Source organism: Lycorma delicatula, chromosome 1 (genome assembly GCF_047948215.1).
Source record: "Lycorma delicatula isolate Av1 chromosome 1, ASM4794821v1, whole genome shotgun sequence".
In the NCBI taxonomy this organism is placed as follows: domain Eukaryota; kingdom Metazoa; phylum Arthropoda; class Insecta; order Hemiptera; family Fulgoridae; genus Lycorma; species Lycorma delicatula.
In genome coordinates, this window is record NC_134455.1 from 309428547 (window position 1) to 309449989 (window position 21443).

Below are 21443 nucleotides of genomic sequence, written 5' to 3' on the forward strand. Positions count from 1 at the left end.
TATCGCTATAACCTTTTTATTAAGTAAAATATCGAATTTGTTTAAAGTTCCTACTATTCTATAAACAAGGGCCTAAAACTTATCTAAGTAAAGTTTTTTGATATAACCAACCATTGGCCCAGGGGGTAGAAAAATGGGCTTTCAAAGACAAAAAAAATCTTACCTCCCCTAATAGGCACACTATCGAATCGGTTTAAAGTGGTCGTTAGTTCTCTAAACATTACCTAAAACGTTTGTCTTAAACAATTTTTGATATGACCAACCTTTACGGCAAGGAATGACCAAAATATTGCTGTAACGTTAAGAAAATGGGGGTTTTATCGTATGCTAAACATTTGAAACTATTTTTACATGCAACCATTGTCTTATTCAGTAAATTTGTAGTTTTTCTTAACTTTAAGGTGGAAATCTTTTTTATCCTCTACTTAGCACCGGTGAAATCTGCCTCTGCCTTCCAGCGTGCCGAAAGGGATTATAAAGGGGGCGCGATCTTATCGGGCTGAAAAGTTTGAGAAGCTTCATCTATACAATAATTCAAGTATATTGTTTTACTGATAAATTTACTTCAAACTATAAAATTAAAAAAAAACAAAAAGAAATTCTGTCTGGAAGATATAAAGTAAATTATAAATGGTTAATAAAATCATATAACCGCTTAGTAAATTATGATAAGGTTATTACATAAACATGAAGAGACTGAAACACTTTAACATCTTGATTAAAAACAAAATACATAAAAGTAACTTATTTTAAATAGATATGTATATTTTCATTTATAGAAGTTTGATTCGTTGGTAATATAATAAATTATAATTTTAAGTAGATTGGTAATAAAATAGAAGATTTTTGAAAAGAAGCTTGTTTCTAACGCGTTAATAACATCGTTAACATGTAAAGAGTTTAGCGAATGCTTGCAACATTTTATGCAGTGAACTTAATCGTTTATTGAAATAAGCCGGCATCCGCGGGTAAGTAAATGAGCGCGTGAGGCTGGAGTAATGCAATTATTTTAGAATGTACTGCGCATCTTATGTTGCGGCTACACAGTGGGTGACAGCCCTTTGGAAGAGATATACGGCTCAACGAGCAAATATTATTTGCTTAAGTGGCAAGGAAATACCGAGCTCACACGGGGAGTCTATAATGTTATTATGATATGTAAGTATGTTTATATATATATGTATAATACATTTATTTCAACCGCATTTTAAGATACCTTCTTGTAGATTATAGAGTTTCTAATTAACACAAGGAAACAAACACTGAGACGGCAGCGTCAGGTAAAATCCCTCACTAAATAAAGCTTTGTGATATACAAGTTAAACTTAATGCCCCAGCGATACTGTAATACCTCGAACTCTCTAGAGTACACCTATATAAATCAAGACATCGGATTATGTTCCGTTTTATTAAGCTACCTTCACAGAATAAGGCCACTGTTGACGCCAATATGAGTGGGATTAAAAATTGTGAAAAGTTTTATTATCCTGCAACAAGCGTTCCTTGGTTAAACAATATTCATTGTTCCGACACGCTATCTACATACTCCTCGGATTACTCGACAGTTTATACTTACCTAAGGTAAGATTACTCTAAAAAAATTTAATTACGCCTTAATTTTAGCGTAAAATATTCTCTAACAACGTACAGGAGTATAACGGTGTATTTTAAACAATAATAAACTTATAAAAGCTTTCTTACTTTCCTTATAACGTAAAACGAACCCTTCATACACACAAATATCTTTCCCCTACTTATGCTTACACATAAAAAATGAAAAGAAACATTTCGTGGAAGAGATTTGTTGTGTTATAACCGGCGTTCCCTTCCTAATAATCACCGAGAATTTCATTATAATTTTTCTATTAGAAAAATAAAAATATGAAATCAAAGAGAGAATTTTATTTAGTAAAGCCCTTTTATTGGTAAGTGCTGTTGGTACAGCTTTAGATAAAACGATTACATTTTTCCGCACAGTTTATGAAATATCATTAATAAATGAACTAAAACTGAATTATTAAAAAAGTTTCTTTTTATTTAAAGTTATTACAAGTTGCAATTTGTAAAAAATATTTATTTTCTTATCTATATTACTAATCTATAAGTAATATACTAAAAATAAGCAACTTTAATAATTTGTTCTTACAGTTTTATCTATTTATTAACCTTGGACTATAATAGTTACATTTTATCTTGTCTGATTAGTTTCAAAATAATAAGAGTAAAAATTAAGGTAATCGTATTTTTTATCTCTGTATGTATTTTTTTATAATGCAGTACTATTTAATTCCTGAAAATTTTCATTATAATACTGGAGGAAAAATAAAAAAAAATGCACCTTTTCATTATTTTTTAGGTTACTTGAATTTACAACAGCGTGAAAGTTTAAAATAACTAATTTCATTCAAGTAATAGCTATTTTTGTCACGGATTGTAAAAAATACTCACAAAAAGTTTTTTTTATAGGCTGAATAAGAAAATTCATATAATAATTAAAAATAACCATTATTATGATCGAGGTGAAATAGTATCAGATAAAAAAAATTCATATAAAATAACTTCTCTATGGAGAGAAAAAAGTACTGTGACGATTATTTAATAACATATACTAAACTGTGTATCGCTGCTCACAAGACAATGGTCTGGTTACTAATTTTCTGACGAGAGTTAATACTCGTATAAACCAACCAAGCTACCGCGCGAAACATTTAATTACATTTTCATTTATAAATATCGTCTCATCCTCGAGGAAATAATTATTGATTGGGTTTTATAATCTGCTTATGAAAAAGAAAATACAATTGTTTTTAATTTTAAAAAATAAGAATTCTGGTAAAATAACGGTTACTAGAAAAATTACCGACTAAGAAAATTAAGCGTCAAATTTGCCAAGGATATTAACAAAAAGATTAGGTATTAGATAATTAATTGGTTGTATTTTTGTAATTTTTCGCATACCACATGGGTATAAAGTAGTTAAAAAATGGTATTTTTTATTTATTTATTTTTTCAGCTTATGAAAAGAATTTTAGTATTGCAAAAAATTTTGTATGTTAACGGCTAAAAGGTTTCAGTAATACGAATACGTCTGATTTTTTTCTTTAATTTAATAACTAACATTCAAAATTACCTAAAAATATCTAAGGCGACTAAAATAACCTATTTGTTTATCAATTTAATAATTAGATCCTAAGAAAGGGGTCAATAAATAAAAAAGGGCGTTCATAAATATGTTAAAAATAACCAAAACCATCAACATAAAAAAAGGTGGCCGTCCGATTTGTTAAACAATCATCAGTAGATAGATACTGAGAAAAGTTTTTGAGAAATAAATGAATTGCGTCACCACTAATACGAAATAACTGTTGGTCCCGTCATAGTAACTTTTGTAATAATTTTAAGTTATACATTATTTTTTATTAGAAAATATAACAAAGGAATTATATGGATAAAATAAATTCATTAATATAGAAAAAAAGAATTTCCAATAGGAGGAAGATAGTATAGAAAATTGATAGTTTGTTGTATTGTTATAATAGATAAGAATGTAATAGATGATATGAGTATTTATCTAAAAGTCTTTCATTCATCAATAAAGCCTAAATTTAATCATACAATTAATAAATGTAATAATTTAGTTTTATTTTAGAAAAAAAATGATAACGTAAATACAGGCGTAAGTCATAAGTTTATTCATACAAGTTTAAACACGAAAAGTATATAGAAAAACTATCGAAGGTTATTACAGAAGGAATATATCTTACTTTGAAGATATTCGATCAGGACGTCGCCTCACCCAAGAAAACATGCTGTATACAGAACGTGGCTTTACGCGTTTCTTTTCATATTCAGTGAGCTTTGTACTTCATTAAAACAAGAATTGGGATGCATTAAAAAACAGAATGTAATGCTGAGTAGTACTATCAGCAAGAAATGGCGCCTATTTTTTAAAAAAAAATATTGTCTCGCTAATATTGTTTCAATTATCAAGCTTTTAAATATTACGATTCACATAACCTTCTGTTTATTATCAATCTAAGCATAATGCTAATGCTAATGCTGTAACATTGGCATTTTAACCTTATCTGAACCGTATCATTGATGTAATTATTTCTACTTTAATAACAATCCAACTAAAATACTTAAGTACAAATACATTAAAATCAATTGCTTTTCAAATTTATAATCAATTTTAAGTAAAAAATAAATAAAATATATTTTCCAAGAAACACTGATTATACATTAATAGAAAGGTTACGAAAAGTAAATTTTGAGAGAGATCTATAATTTCTCATCTACGAAATATTAAAAGTTATTAGATAATTAAAAAAGAAAAAAAAATAGTAATCATTGAAAAATGTAATCAAGGTTGATAAATAGATCGAACAGGTTAATTTTTTTTTTCAATCATATAAGCACATGACAAAAATCAAAAGTTTGGCAATAACAATTTACAATGGATTTAAAAAAAAAGTAAAACTACATTATTTTTTAAATGATTCATGATGGTCTTGTACTGCAATTAAGAAAACAATCTGCACTACTAATTAAAAAAAAAATTAAATCCCTGGATTTCTAAAAAGTAACAGGTTTCATTTGTATTATCAGCTAGTTCTACAATGAATGTTATCCATAAAAATAAATTTTTTTACTTTTCGAATACAGTTGTATCCATGGATACAAGACGGTGGAGTTATATTCATATGGCAGTATACTGAATTACACGGAAACTGAAATAAAAAGTAAATAAATAAATGGCAAATGAAAATGATTTATAATAATTTAAAAAAAAATTCATTCTATTGTGCCCATAGATTGTTCTTTTATATTTTAATCCATCTTCAGCCTATATTTTATTAATATTCGTTGTATCTTCCAGTAAAAAAACAGCTAATATAAATAACAGGCAGTAATAACATTGTAGATAATATAGAAAAAAAGTTACTGTACGAATATTTTAATTGCTCGAGTAATTTCAATTATCCAATTTTTAGAGAGTAATTTGTGAAAAGCTAATGTTTTAAAAACTTTAAAAACTAATAATTTACTTTCAAAATGAAATATTTTGTAATTATCTCTTTAAAAAATGTGTTTAAAGTATATCACAGTGAAAGTCAACTTACACAAACACATACACCCTCATTATTTTTACCAACTCCGGAAAAAATTCCATATAACTGAATCCAGTAGTTTTTTATAACATAATTTACACTGAAATATATAACTATTGCTTAATTAACGGCTGGATATCACTCAGGAAAATCACCTGAGTGGTTTCATGTATATATTTCTGTGTAAGATAAGTTATTGAAAATTTGAGGATAAGGTTAAGAATTAATTACTTGTCATTATTTTAATTTATAGGTAATCAAAAGTTTTCTATCATAACATTAAGAAATATTTATTACACTCTCACTTTCTCTACCCACCAATCATGACCCATTTCTATTTTTAAAACAATTCCACTATTCCACGCCAATCTTATACAAATATATTTTACTAGTTCGGAAAAATATTCATTAACCAATAATACTTCAATAAGTAGCTTTTTCATTAAACATTTTTGTCAGTTGTTTGGATAAACATATTTTTACACTAAGTGGTTAATTTCAGGATTTCCTTATTAATTTTTTAGAGTATTTTTTTCTATTTTTTCTAGTATGAAGACAAAATTAGTAATAGAAAATATCGAATTCTTTTGCAGTTTCAGTTTTTTCTTTTCTTTATATAATAGTACCCACTTTATTACAATAGTTTTTTGTGCTGAACCTAAATTTATGTAGGTGGTCCAAAAGTCGCAGTCCAAAAGGCCCCATCCAGAATGACCACCGGTTTCGCATAACACTGTTGCATGTCTCATATCCAAATTCAAGGAAACTGGAAATGTGTCCGACAGGCGTCATAGTGATCGTCCCAAATCTTCCACTGATAAGACAACCTCGACGATGGTCTTGGCTGCCTTTGCGAGGAGCCCACAACGCAGCACTCGACGTATTGCAAGTGAAATTGGTGTTAGTCATTCCTCCATTCTGCGTATTTTTTATAGCAACAAATGGCACCCATTTAAGATGTAAATGTTGCAAAAACTTTCTGAGAATGACCCAGACAGACGTGTCGAGTTCTTTACGTGGGCATTACGTCAATATCTATTCAGTGACGAGGCAATGTTTTATATCAGTGGCGAGGTGAACCGGCAGAATCACCGATATTGGTGTAATGAAAATCTCCACTGGATTGATCTATCCAATGTTGTTTGGAGGTGTTAAAATTATGGTGTGGTGTGGGATATGGGGTACCCGTCTGGTTGGACCAATCTTCATCGAAACTCTTAATTCCGAGTGGTACTTAGGTATGCTGTCTTTTCTTCCCTTTTAAATGAAGATGGAACATTCCTTTCGTTTTTTCAGCAAGATGGTGCTCCGCCACACTTTGGGCTAAATTTTCGTTAGTGGCTCAATGTCCAGTTTCCTGGCCAATGGATTGGTCGGCATGGCCCATTGGAATGGCCAGCAAGATCACCCGACCTCACACCTATGGATTTTTATTTGTGGGGGCATTTGAAGCAACTTGTTTACGCAGAGAAGGTTCGTGATGTTCACCATCTCAACAAAGAATTACGCTGTGCTGCACGAAAATCGCATCAAAAGTGCTTCTTTGAGTGTCTGCTGACTGGATTAAGCGGCTAGAGTTACACATTTTACAAAACTGTCGACATATTAAACACATCATATAGTCCTCCGATGTCAATTTTGGATGACAATAACTCCTATACTTTAACAGTTATGTAAAATCTGATCGCAGAAATAAATTCCTCGTAAAATTTCGATCTGTTTTGATACGTCACATGACTCCCTTCCCGTTTAAATAAATGGACGGCGATTCAAAATGGTGGATTTCAAAATGGTGGCCATTGTTGTGTTATGCCCCAAAGGTGGGTCCTCATACCTAATTTGTTGTTGTGTATCCAAATCTTTCATATTCTTTACAACTTCTGAAATAATAGGCTGTAAGCGACTTTTGGACCACTCTGTAAAATTTTATTTAGATAATGGTGTATGAATGAAAAAATAATTTCACAAAAACTGAAAATAGAAATATAAAATTTTAATTGAAAAGGTTGTTAATAGAAAAAAGTATAGAATTAGAATATACTGCATAAAACTGCTCAGATTTAAGAAAACGATGGGAAGAAGACAGAAACAATATTAGTTATGATTGAAAAAAATATATGTTGTATACGATTTTCTGGAACAGGAGACTGAAAGGGAAGCTATGGAAGAGGACGATTAATGCTGCAGGAAAACGATCTATTGGAGAGTAATACGGTTGCATCTGAAGATAATGCTCGAGAATAGATAAAATTGGAGGAAATCGGTAAATAGAAAGACAGTCGTTTAGGTGAATGAACACTAGAAAATTAAATCAAAATTTAGAGATAAATGGTCGGTAGGGTAGCGGTAATTGGTGAGAAGGGGAATTATGGTTATGATGCGGTATGTATAACAGTGGGTGTTCTCCTTTCGTAATAATAACCCTCTCCAGAAACACGTTATAATACTAAGAATTATATTATCCATACGTGATAAAATTTTAAACTTTTATTACAAAGAAAATTGTTCACACAATATATTTCCTATTAACTAAAATAAAATTTATATTAGCGGAAGGGCAGAATATAGTATTAATGGTTTGGGTTTGATCCTCGGCAAGGTACTGAGAACAATTCAGTTACCAATTCATCCATATTATTTGGTTTGTTAAAGTATGAGTATAGAATGTCCAACGTACTCATAAATAAAAAATAATAAATAAAATAAAATAAAATTTGTGGAACAATTTAAGGAACCTGAAAAAATTGAAATATTTATTTATTACAAATACTCTATTTTTGATTTAAAGTCATTGATTTCCATACTCGCCAACACATATTCCTTTATAATTTTTTATATAATCACTTTCGTTCATTACACGGTCTCAGTTCATAACACTGTTTTCCACCTTATAAATGACACATCTAATGAAAAAATTTTTTAATAATAATAAATTCAATGCAGAATAATAATATCAAGAAACGATCCAGAGGATACATCTAGGAATATTAAAAAGTTACTCAATAGTACTAAATCAGATATCACTTCTAATGAATCTTTCAATTCACAAAAATTCATGAGAAATGAAGTATCAAGCAGACCTTTTTTTATATATTAAGGAATATGGAAATTTAACATAAAAAATTTAATTATACCATTCAAAACAAGTAAAGAATTTACAAATAAAAAGAACTTTGAATACTTTTACAAAAAAAAGATAAACTAAAATAAAAAAATCATAGCGATTTAACAGAATATAAAATTAAAATATATAACATATATTATAATATATATATTATTTATATTTTAAACTGAAATGTTCAAATTAGTAAATTAATTAAAATAATCCAAATTAATTTATAATTATTCAAATTGGCAGCGAATTGACATTTTAGTTTTAGTATTAGTTCTTATGCTCCTGCAGTAAATTTCTTTTCCCTGAATCAATTTCCTTTATATTATTTCCTGGAAAAACTAATATTACCTTAACAGCTATCAAAAAATAAACAAAATCCTCTCAGAATAAACCTTCTGATTACATAATATCCCATTCATATACATAACATCCATTTTGATATCATAAAATCCCAAACAATCAAAAAGAAACATCCACCGCTAAAAAAAGCAATACATATTCGTAATATAGATGTTAAAGTATTTGAATACCTTTTGACAAAAATTCATATCAGATCAAAATACATATCATAATACTTGTAATATTTAACATAATAAACCGTTGCATGTATCATAAAGTGATAAAAGTAGTTATATTAACTATTAAAGTAAGCTGTAATATTAAACACTATGCCATAAGTAGTCAACGTATATTACCTCATCAAGTGGACATCCTGATGATAGAAGTAATGCGTGCGACTGCACAAGAAGCAAACGGAGAAGTTTTTCTTTCATGTCCGTTAATGCGCTTGGTCGTGACCTACAAAAAAAAATGTATTTAATATTAATCTTTAGTTTTCTCAATTTTCCTGTTTTCATTGTAGTCAAGTAGACATATAACTTTTAGATTATTGTGGTTTCCAATATTTTTTTCATTCTTGGTGTTAAGGTGCTTAATATTTGCTTTTAATCGTTAGAGTTTTCATATCCCTTGTCTATTATGGTATTAGATGTGTCACATAAATTTGTTATTTACGAGTTAATTTTAGATAATTTAAAATAAAGATAACTTTTCTATGTGGGGACAATGTATGTAATCCATTTTTTCCTAATGAAAAGTATGTATAAATATATATTCCTTCATATTATCTGACCTAGTCAACCAACGATTAAAATACTAGTGGCTATTGCCGACATTTTAGGTCAAATAGATTCCGACTGCTGGGAGTCAATTGCAAATATATATATATATATACCTTCTACCTTTATTTTTCTGCGCATATCGAGTAAATTACAATCTCTACATTTCTACATTTAAGGTTCAATCCCTACATTTAATTTTTTCCAGTGTAAACTTGAACGTGAATTATCTACTATAAAACCAATTACAGTTGCTTTTATAAGAGAGTAATGTATTCAGTGCCTGTGGTGCCGTATGGATGAATACGTCACTTATTGGACTGAGAAACTGGGACACTTGACACATTGATATGAGTCGTAAAATCGACTCTACGGTACGACAATGAGAAATCACCTCTTTCTTTAATTTACTTAGCAGTGTTTATTAAAGGAAAAAATATTTCTTTTATCATACATATGAATTTTAAAGACGATAGACAAAAAATTAAATGAATCGTATTAATTAAAAAAAAAAAGTTACTATTACACCTTTTATTGTTATCAAAAGTTTTCTTTTATGGGGTTTAATATATCTATTACCAAAGCAAATTTAAAAAAAAACTAATAAATATATATAAATATAATATATAATAAAAATAATTATAATTAATTAATTATAATTTATATATATATATATATATATTCGTAATTAATTTTGTATTGGGAATTGGTGTAATGATTAATTGTAATTTTAGGGTTCTCAGTAGACAAAAAATTAATATAAATAATTGAAATAGAAATATTCTTCTTTGTAAATTATACTGCAGTAAAATTGTCAATGATATTGATAAAAGTAAAGTATCTGTATCACGGAATGTTGGGATGATAGGTATGTTGTGCGATAAACCTACACATTTATAAAAATTATTGAAAAATTTCTAGTGTCAGTTTTTAAAGAAAAACCATTGCACTACATTCAACAAAAAGAAACATTTTTTTTGTATTTATTATAATATTTTAAGTGATATTTAATTTCAAAACGGAAAAAATTATCCAGAAATGGTTTAAATATTTTTAATCCATAATATAAATAATAATAATAATAAATGAATCTTCAACATGTGTAAAATTTCTATAAGTGTTTACATCTTTAAAACTGTTAATATCAAAGTAGGTTTCCATTTAAAGATTAAACATTTGCAGGTCTAGTTTAAAATATCGGGGTAGCGAAACAAGTCTAGGTGCAACTTCTGTTTCAAGTACCCAGGACTTCATCAATCAAATCACAGGATTAATTACTACTGTTCGTTAATGTATAATCTCAATTTCGCTTATTTTCTCTGCTGAAACCAGCACTCCAAGTTTTTGTAACTAAGTAAACAATTATATTATATCAAAATCAGCAAGTTTTATGGTTTCACAAATTATGCTGACAAATAAGATTTCTGTTATCTTATGAGTCCTCAAGTTTTTAGGTAAGCTAATTGGTACAATTAATAATTTATAATCCGAGTATAAAAACTATAAAACTTTCTGAAAAGTTTCATTGTTTCATCTTATAATTTGAATTTGTGTTAGATATCGATGAAATATTTATAAAAGCACAAATCTTTCTAGATCAAATGAGAAGGGATAAAATACAAAGGAAGACTACTTGTCAAATGGGAACAAAACGTGAGAAATCCTTGTGAGGTTGTGATTGAAGAAGAGTTTGAGAAATAGTTCGAATAGAAAAAAATCATACGCTTTGCCAAAACTTAGTCACCCGTAAACTAGAAAAAAAATTGGCTTAAAAGTAAGTAATCAAATTTTATTGTGTACACATTTTAATGATATTTATCTTAAACTTAGTGTAAAAAATCACGATTTTTCATCGTTATATTTTTAGTAACCTTAATTTGAACGATCAAATATAAATAAAACGTAGCATAGGTAAAATCTGAGTCCTTGAAAATATTTTGAAGTTATTGTTTACGGTATCAGGTGATTGGCAAATAAGTGAATGTAAATGTTTAAATCATTGAAAAACAAAACGGAATTGATTTTTCCGTTCCGTAGACAATAAGTACGATTTATCATATTTCAGTTATCTACAAGTTTAATTAATTTTAAATACATTAAAATAAATATTAAAGACAAAATATTGAATATCATCTAAAATTTTTTTTTTAAAGAAGTAATACTTGTACGTTCTAAGCAAAGACATTGTTAAGTTATTGTCAGCGCCGTCTTATTAGTAAATCCAACCATTGAAAAACTGACATTCAATTCTTAAGTAAATAAGATGTAAAAGTAATTTAGCTAATAAAATATTTAAAAAAATATATATATTTATGGCGCTCTTTATATGTTTGCGATTATGGTCGTTCAAGAAATCAAAATCCAGAATTATACAGAATTTTCTTGGTATATTTGAAAATCTTAAAACACGATTTTGTAAAAAAAACAAACAAAAAGAAACAGCCATCTAGATTTTAAAAATCGTTATGTTTGTTCAGCTATAAAAAGATCCTTGAATAATTTACAGATTAACTAAACTAATGATATCATCTTAATACACAATCTAGAGTAAATATTTTATAATTAGTCGTATTATCTTTTATCTGTACCAATACAAAAAATAAGCAAATAATTACTATATTATCATAAAACTAAATAAGTCTTTAAAATACGGTATTGCCATATTCATAGGTGTAAGTATATTTCAATTTTGTTGCAGGAAAAGGTGGATTGTGATGTCTTCCTCTTTAGAATTAAGATTATCACAGAATAAAAGGGAGAGAATCAGCTCTTTCCCTTGTATACAAGGGAAAGTGCCGGTGAAGTAAGCAGTTATATGATACGAATCTCTAATCAATTAATTCGTTGTTAGTGTTTAAATTAAATTTAAGCGTAAAATATCACTAACAAAAATCATTCTAAAATTGTTTGATTTCTCTATTTAATACTTTTTTATTTTCAAATTGTACACAAAAATTTATCTAAGTTACTAATAAATAATAAAATATTAATTTTTGTAAGTCCTTCTTAATTTAATTCGACATATTTTTATTTAATATAATTTAAAATATTTTTAATTACGACTTAGCATTCGAAATAAAAGAATAGTTATGCAGCTATCTAAAAACGAAGACGCGCACATCTGGAATTGTTTTTTCTTTACTGCTGTTAACCGTGTAAAATACCTGTGATAAAAGATATGATTCTCAGAATTGCTTTCTCTGAAGGTAATAATGTTCTGTAACATTAATGGTGGGTAGAATGAAATTGTATACATAGAACTGAATACTATAGTTTCAGTAAGTTTGGTTTATCGATGCGCAATAAATAGTTTGCCTATGTGATAGGCAAACTATTTAGAATAACGGGAATCCACTTCATTCCGCACTCTTCCAGGTAAACCTGACATGGAGAATTGTTATTCACGGGCAAGGATATGGCAATTTCAGAGGTGACTGGGTGTCAATAATCCTTCTATAATCCTTTTTTGATTATGTAAATACATGTATATAAATATTTATTTTAATCCTTTGTTGTTAATTATTATAAAAAAAAAAAAAAACATGAACTTGGTTTTTTAATCTTTTCTGGTAACTATACACCATACACTCATGCATTATTTGGGGTTATATCGTCGATTATATCATGTCATTTTGTAATTCTGTAAGGAGAGAAACTGGTTATCTACGATGAAATTCTATACTTATTTCACTATATTGGGTAATGAATGGTCTCCATAACGTTAATGCAAAAATTTGTAGCATTCAAACTGATATCTATTTATTTCAAACATCTATTATTAAAAAACCACGATTCTATACCTTTTATATGTTTCTTTTTTTAAATAAAGAAATTAGTGGTTAGGCGATCACCATTATTAAATTTTAATATTGTTTAATGTTAGAATTTTGATTAAATTTGCGTTTTAAGCAAAAAAATATAGGACTGACCTGGTCTTAAAAACATGTAATTATTCCTTTCGGAGAAGACAGATAAGAAAAACGATCTTATATCAAGAGGTTTATAATATCTCTACCCTTCTAAAGAAAGGTAGATAAAGATAAGTTAAATAGGAAAGAAATTTTATTTGTCTTAATAAAAGAAGGCGATACTTACATCTCTTTTTTACTTTATTCTTTTATTAAGTTTATACAACGTAAATGCTAACCTTATCATGTATTTACAAGAAGTAATAATAGATTTAAAAAAAATACATGTTTTTTTATATCATTAAAAGAGGAACACTAGTTTGGAATGCACGTATGAAAGAATTACGTACAATCCAATTTGCAAATTTACCCCAATACTCCGAGCATAGTGGCTGAGCACGTTAAATCCCGTGTTCCAAATTACGTTGTGATTGAACATTGTTCCTACGTCACTTTGACCCTTTGGCTATCTTCTCTAAATCAGTTTGAGCATATTATACAGTTAATTTTGCTACTATTTTTGGATGTAAATTATATATATATATATATATAATATACTTTAGCATGTTTATAATAATAAAAATTTATTATATTGTAATAACAATAATTAGGCAGATTAATTGTATTATGAATTATATTAATTTTATCTTTATAAATGTTTAATTATTTTAGGGTTTGTCATTATTTATAATAGTTTAATTTTACCCAGAGTTCTATTTAGAAAAATAGAAAAAAATAAATTATAAAGACATAAATCAAGTTTAGTTAACAGTTTACAATATAAAGCTCAAGTATATTGGGCAGTTTGTAGTGTTAGCTAAAGTTCGTAGTAAATTAAAGTTGCATGAGAAGTGAAGGATAACTGAAAAAAAAAAATATTCTAGGAATACTATTTATAGAAATTTTTGTTTGTAAACTATGCAGACTAATAAGAAGAACAGACCTTTAAGAAAAAAGTATTTTTTAATTTCTTAATTATTAAATTACTTTCAATTAATATTAAAATATTGATCAAATTTTAATTTACAGGCCTAATTTATTGTTACAACTAAATACTATTTCTTAACAATCTCTTAAATTCAAATTTTTTCCCAATGATAATTCTTTTAAATATCTATTAGGCATATTTATTATCCATTAAACAAATTTATTAACATATTTCTGAGTTATTTGATACGTTCCCTACTTTCCTAGTTTTTCTAGCGATATTGGAACACTTAATTTAAGCAAAATAGATACAATTTTTCTAGTGCCTATAGAACTCATTCTGGTTAGTGTTTTAATACTCAAGAAAAAAGAAATTAAATTTTCACCAAGATGAAACTCATCTTTTTTATTAATTTTACACTAAGTATTTAGTGTAATTTAATTTAAAGTGTTAAACATTAATATTTAATAGTGTTTAAGTATTAATATTAGTTTAATATTTAATATTAATTTCAATATATATATAAAACAGACTACTAAAAAAAGTTTTGGTCATGTTTATCTCAGAAACCAAAGAAATATTATATTCAAAAACTGTACTTTTAACACATTACTTTCAAGTAATATACTCTGCATCTTTGCTGATGTTATGCAACTGTTTGGAATGAAAGGTGGGTCGCAGTTTATATTAAAAAATTTAGAAATCAGAAAGTATGAAAAATTTAAGATGATTCATCGATTATATTAGTTAAGTTTATGAAGTTGAATTAAATGAAAATATCACTTCCAACATGAAAATAAGATCAATGAAGCTTCACAACTTCATAAAATTTTCATGTGTGTGTTGTGTGTGAGTGTGTGTGTGTGTGTGTGTGTATATATATATATGTATTTACACACATTATTGATAAAATAATAATTGATGTAATATGAATAATATTCTTTATATATATATATATATATATATATATATATATATAATATATATATATATATATATATATAAAGGTAGTAATAGATTTTACTAAGTTTACGTAAAGTACATTCTTCTAGTGCCCACAGAACTCATCTTTATTGTTTTTTTAATATTCAAGAAACAAAGAAATTAAATTTTTGGCAAGATGAAATTCATCTAATTGTTTTATTATTTTCACACTAAGTATTTGAAATGATGATAAAACTGTTTTTATATTAGTTGAAAATATTTGTGTGTGTATATATATATATATATATATATATATATATATATATATATATATATATATATACAGGTAAAACTACAATTATGAAATAGGTTTGAAAATTAGCTGAAATATGGCTAATAAAGTTTTATTAAGAAAATTATAAAACTTGAAAATTATATTTATTTGATTGAATATTTTTTTTTGTATTTAAAAAAAAAAATGTTGTTTAAAAATGCAGGTTCGTGAATTACGCAAATATGTAAATTTAACTTATAATTCCATTATTTTTATAATTCGTATTTAATTTATCAGTGATGTAATTAATTTCTATATTAAAATAATGATTTAGTAATTTTATCACGATTACGAAGTGATCTGTAAATAATTTTTGCCGATTACGATGACTTTATTAAGCGGGATTTTTCTTCATCCTTTACTGAAGTATTATCTGGCTTGTTACATTACTGAATAAATTATTTGTGCAAAAATTGATAAAATATCAACGTATAATAATGCCAAAAGTTATTACATTTTTTTTTTTTAATGTAAAATATGCTTTTTCTACATGCATTAAACTAATATAAAATTATGTATTACCTGAATATTTGAATCCTAACTGTTGCTATTGTGGTAAGTTCTCCTAACAATTCCCCGACAGTCATCTGTGGACTTTCGGCAATCTTATCGAAACTTAATGGTTTCCAATTTTTGATCACAATTGAACCTGAAATAATTAAAAAAAGAAATCAATTACTAAGGAAAAAATAAAATTATCTGTATGTAATATTAATTTAAATCTAAAATTACGATTGATAAATTGTTATTATGCGTGATTAGCTTATATTTCATAATAATATGGGCTAATTATAGCTAAATATAGACTAATTTTACTTATCTAAATATATTTATCTATTTATATATTAATTACGTTAATTTCAATAAACAATATCGTAAATTAATATAACTACAATTATATTTGGTAATTAAATAAAATATTATCACTATTCAAAAAATTCACCTTTAGCAACAGCAGCGATTTCTTTGGAATAGCCTAGCCTTTGTAACGCGACTTGTACTAAATCTTGGAAAGCCGTATTGACGGGAATAATTACATAACTATCTGTTTCCACGGCTGTATTTCTCGTTGTTTTCGATGATTTCCATTGCTGAAGTGACCAAACTGTTTCCACTATACAGTGAACTGGTAAAGATTTACCTGTGAACAAAAAAAGGAAACCAAATATTAAAAATTATTTAAAAAAAAACTTTTGAAATATAATATAGGAATAATTTAAATATTTTTAAAATTCTCTTACAAACTAATAATTTCAATCTAAAACATTGAGAAAGTGACATACCGTATTTACTCGCGTAATTCACGCACTCTTTTGCCCAATATTATTTATCTATAAGTAGGTTTATTTATATGTTAAAACGATTTTACTCATAGGTTTATAACGAAACTAAACTATGATAATCCGTTGGAAAATTATATTTATTTGACTGATGATTTTAATCTTAAATATTTAAAAAAAATATTGTTTAAAAATACAATGGAAGCATTAAATTTCTATATTAAAAGAATAAAAGTTATAACACTAAAAAACAAGAAAGATTTTTTAGCAAATTCTATTTATATATTCTAAAGAAGTTACATACATGACCAGCAATATCAATTTATAAAGCAAAATTTTATTACTGCTAATTCAGGTCAGTAAAAATAAATATTGTTTCAATCTAATATTTTTATTTAGGGCACTTTTTTCTCCAGAATTATCCTCCCAGAAGTGTGGATTTTGTATGAACAATGAAACGTCGACGAGATTATGAAATAATTTAATTTCAAGGGCTATAATTTTATATTTAAAGTACATTTAACATCTAACAACGTCTTTATTTTAATATACAATGAGCTGTACAATTTTGTTTTACATAATACTGCCTTGAAAATTCAACATTTACAACTTTTCTTTTTGTGAAACTTTTAGATTAGCTTGTTTTAATTTTTAAAATTGCCAATGCTTTTAAGGAAAAATTATTTTCAATTATTTACTTTTAAAAAAGTACAACTAATTTTGATAAAATATCATTTTTACTTAAAACACTTAATTTTCCTTCAGAAATTTTTGTATTTTAAAAATGTAAAGAAATGTTAATTAATTCAATGTTTTAATTAAATAAACGATCGCAAACGTTAAAATTATTTTTTATTTTGAGAAAATTAACTACTATATTTTAATAAGTGAATTAAATTGATTGATAAGAATAAATCAGTTACATATTGAATGTACGTAAAAAATAATGAGGTCGGTATCATTTGAATTTTACTTTATAAATGAAGTAACTCAGACGATAAATTAAAATACTTGCCGTTTTATTTCTTCTTTAAAATGACAATAACAAAAAAATCAGTAAGCGTTTGAAAAAGAAATAAAAGTGAAAGTGAAGAAGGAGTGTTACAAATCAGGGTTTGAAAGAGCGAGCGGTTAATTCTTAAAAGGGAAGGGGTAGGGACGATTAGGTGCCGCGTGTCAAGATAACGCCCATAGAATCCAGTACAGGAAATGGAACACAAAATATTTACCCGCAGCAGTGAGGCGGAATTTAATGACAAGAAAATCAATGAGTGTTTCGCATAAAAACCGAAGAATAAGTGTGTAATGTATTTAGCTAAATAAAGCTTGTTATCAGCGCGGTTTGATAAGTTGGTGCGACTAATACTCCTGACTGATATTTTGCTGGCGAGAGAAGTTTTCTTCATTTCCTTTTCCCCACAAGATGTCAGTACTCATATCTCTCGCCATTCTTTCGGCTTATTCAGACCCTGTCTGTTTCCCGATAAGAGTACATTGTCACAAGTCGGGCAAAAATGAGAAACATTTTCTAAAGTTTTCACTGCTTTTAATAACAGATAATGTCAGAGAGCATATTGGGTGTTATCAGCGTGACAGCGTTCCAACTTTTAAGTAGGGACTAGTAACCGTATTGAAACCATATTTAACATCACGTCACGTCACTTCCTCTACCTCCTGCTTACAAGATTCTCACAAGTATTCTTGAAAAATTGAGGTGAAACACAAAACAAAAAAAAACAAAAAACGTATGCTATCCATTTATATATTCGAAGAAAACTCTAATTGTCTTAGAGCGAAGCACTATCTTATTGTAAAAACTTAATAAATCCGTAATTGAAGTCATTCATTTTCTACCGCAAGTACAACTTCAGATGAAACGACAAGAAATTGTAGATTAATTACTTCAAAACGTCATAATGTTATATTCAATGTTACGCGGTTTATACTGAATAAATCATACATGCATCGGCCTCTTTCGTAAAATGGACTAATTGTTTCTTTTATTCTGAAATTATCGAAGGTTTTATAAGTTAAATTAAAAACGATATAAAAGTAATAGGATAAAAAATAAAATTAATACTTCCGGTAAAATAGTTTAATACGGCCCGAGTGTTGGCGATTTAAGTTATACGAAGTTCATAAAAAATGTTATTAATACAGAATAAGGTTTATAGAGTTACACTAAATCCATTCATAAATATCTATTAAATAAGTAATATTAATACTTAATAAGTTCAGTTTTTTTAACGAATAAGATTCTACATTATGGGGCTTTACGAACTTTTCTACCAAATAATTACTTTTTCATAAAAATATTTTGTACTTTATCATTCTGGATTAAATTTTTCTAACTTATAAACAAGAATAAAATATAAAAGCAAATAAATTTCGGCCACAAAACTGTTTAACTGTTTTTTTTGTTTTTGTTAACTGTTTAATATTTCACTTATATACAAAATTTAGTTCATACACATTATATTAATACAAGTAATTTCAAGAAGTTTCGTTTTAATCAAGTCAGAGATGATGGATACAGATTTCTATGCTATATAGCGTCACTATAACCAAAGTTATTCTATTATTTTTTTAATATTTTAAAAGTTTAGTTAAAAGGGTAACCAGCTAAAATCCTCTAAATAAACTCATTCTGCAGATAATTAATCGAAACAATTTTTTCCACCTTTTATATTTTTTTTTATGGAATGCTGGATATAATAAATTAAATTTTCTATACACAATCAAAAAGGGTTTCTGATTTTTTTGTTGTAAAATACTACTGCTTATCGATTACCCTTTTGCCATAAAAATTTAAACAAATTAATTTTTACATTAAGACAATTTTCGGAATTCATCTGTTGTTTTTTAATACCATCGTGTTTTTTTTTAATAAGGTCTAAAATTATCGACTGTATTAAAATATATATATATATATAAAATTTAATTATTTAATTTTTTTAAATATTTAGAACAATACAGTTGATAATAATAGATGCATGAATTACTGAAGCCGAATTCATAAAAGTTGTAAAAAAGTATTTCCCAAAAAGAAAGAGAAATGTGGGAAGACCAAAGAAACTGAAAAAACAAGTTATAATAATATCTAAACGGGTAATAGAACAATTTCTAAGCGTCATACTTGAAAAGAAACAAAAGGAGAAACTAAAATGATAAATTAACTTAAAACGTTAAACGATAAAAAACTGTCAGTGATATAATCTTGTTACACGGAATTTTAAATAAAAAGTGTAACTTTTTTATATTTATCCACTCACTTAGTAAAATTATTCAAAAAATCAACAGTACAATGTATTCTACAGTTGATTTTTTTATATTACTTTAGTGATTATAGGATTTTACGAAAAAATAAGAACAAAGAATTAATATCATAAAAATAAAAAAGATTTTTTCATGTATTGGCAAAGCTGTACACTAAGAAAATTATGATTAAAAATCCTACAAAGTAAACAATTTTTCAATCCTTCTTTAAATGTTGATATTTAGAAGTTAACCTAAACAAAAATATACTATCCCATAATTCGGCGCCGATTTAAAGTTAAAATTTAAAATCAGTTTTATTTTTTATTTAAAATTTACTTTTTTAAAGTTTCGTTACAAAAATTACTTGCCCATATGATAAAAAGCGTCTCCTCGGAAAAAAAACATAAATGGAATTAACTTGCCTATAAAAATAAAGATAAAAATAAGAGAAAGAATATGTAAAAACGACTTAAAGGGATTGATACAGAATAGGAGCTAAGCCTTATTAGAATGCAAGATGTATTACTTTTACCTTTGATTAACGTGATGTATTTTTGTATCAGGAACTGGCAAACATTAATGTCATTTCATTAATTTTTATTTTTTTGTTAATGATTTTAATCAATTTAAATTTAATATTCATAAGTTCTACGAAGTAGTGATCTCTGAAAAAGCGCTCATCATAGTAGAAATTGGGAAATTAAAGAATAAAAACAATATCATTTTTTTTACTACGTTTTGGTTAAAAATGTCAAAGAGTGAAGAGATTGATCATCAAGAGAGCACTGCCGAGAGAGTGAGCTAGGCTGTCCAGGCGGAAATATTTATATTTCTCTTTGATCGATTTTTTTTAATTTTCATTTTATAGTACTTTAAATATCAGAATGAAAACAAGTCATTTATTACTGGGCAACGATATTCAATACAAAGAAATGATGACGGCAAAGAATTGTACAATATTTTCAAGTCGGGTAAGTAGACAGATAATTCTCAAAAAATAATTATGTAAAATAAACTTACAACAGGACTGATAGAATATCTTACTGTACAAAAGGAAAAAAGTTTTAAAATTCGATATATTACGTGAAGAACAACATCTATAATGAAATATCATAAAAAAAAAAACGTACAGATTGAATCAAAAACTTCATCTTTTTATTGAAGGTGGTTAAAAAATATACAATTTTAGTAAAATTAAAAACATTTATGCATGATGGCTTCGAAACAAAATGGAAAAAATTCCTTGACCTAATTTTTTTTTATGCAATCGACTCAAGTGATCTATATCATGATAACTGGGGTCCCAAGAGTTAATTAAGAATCCTTTAATGAATAAGATTAATTCATTTTGTAAATTTCTTTGAGACCTTTTTTAGCTGTTCTTAAGTGATATGTGGACAAGTATATATTTGTCAAATCAAGACATTTCGTTAATTTACATCAGTTTTATATTAATCCTGACGAACT

General features: G+C 26.9%; 1 protein-coding gene across 1 annotated transcript in view; it reads right to left on the minus strand.

Annotated features, from left to right (window-relative positions):
• dve (SATB1_N and homeodomain domain-containing protein dve) overlaps positions 1-21443 on the minus strand; it is a 217457-nt gene that overhangs the window by 32199 nt on the left and 163815 nt on the right. The window contains exons 3-5 of the mRNA XM_075381353.1: positions 16382-16579; positions 15961-16087; positions 8922-9024 (exon numbers count right to left, since the gene is read on the minus strand). Coding sequence (XP_075237468.1) covers positions 8922-9024; positions 15961-16087; positions 16382-16579 — 428 coding nt within the window. The remainder of the gene's footprint in view (positions 1-8921; positions 9025-15960; positions 16088-16381; positions 16580-21443) is intronic.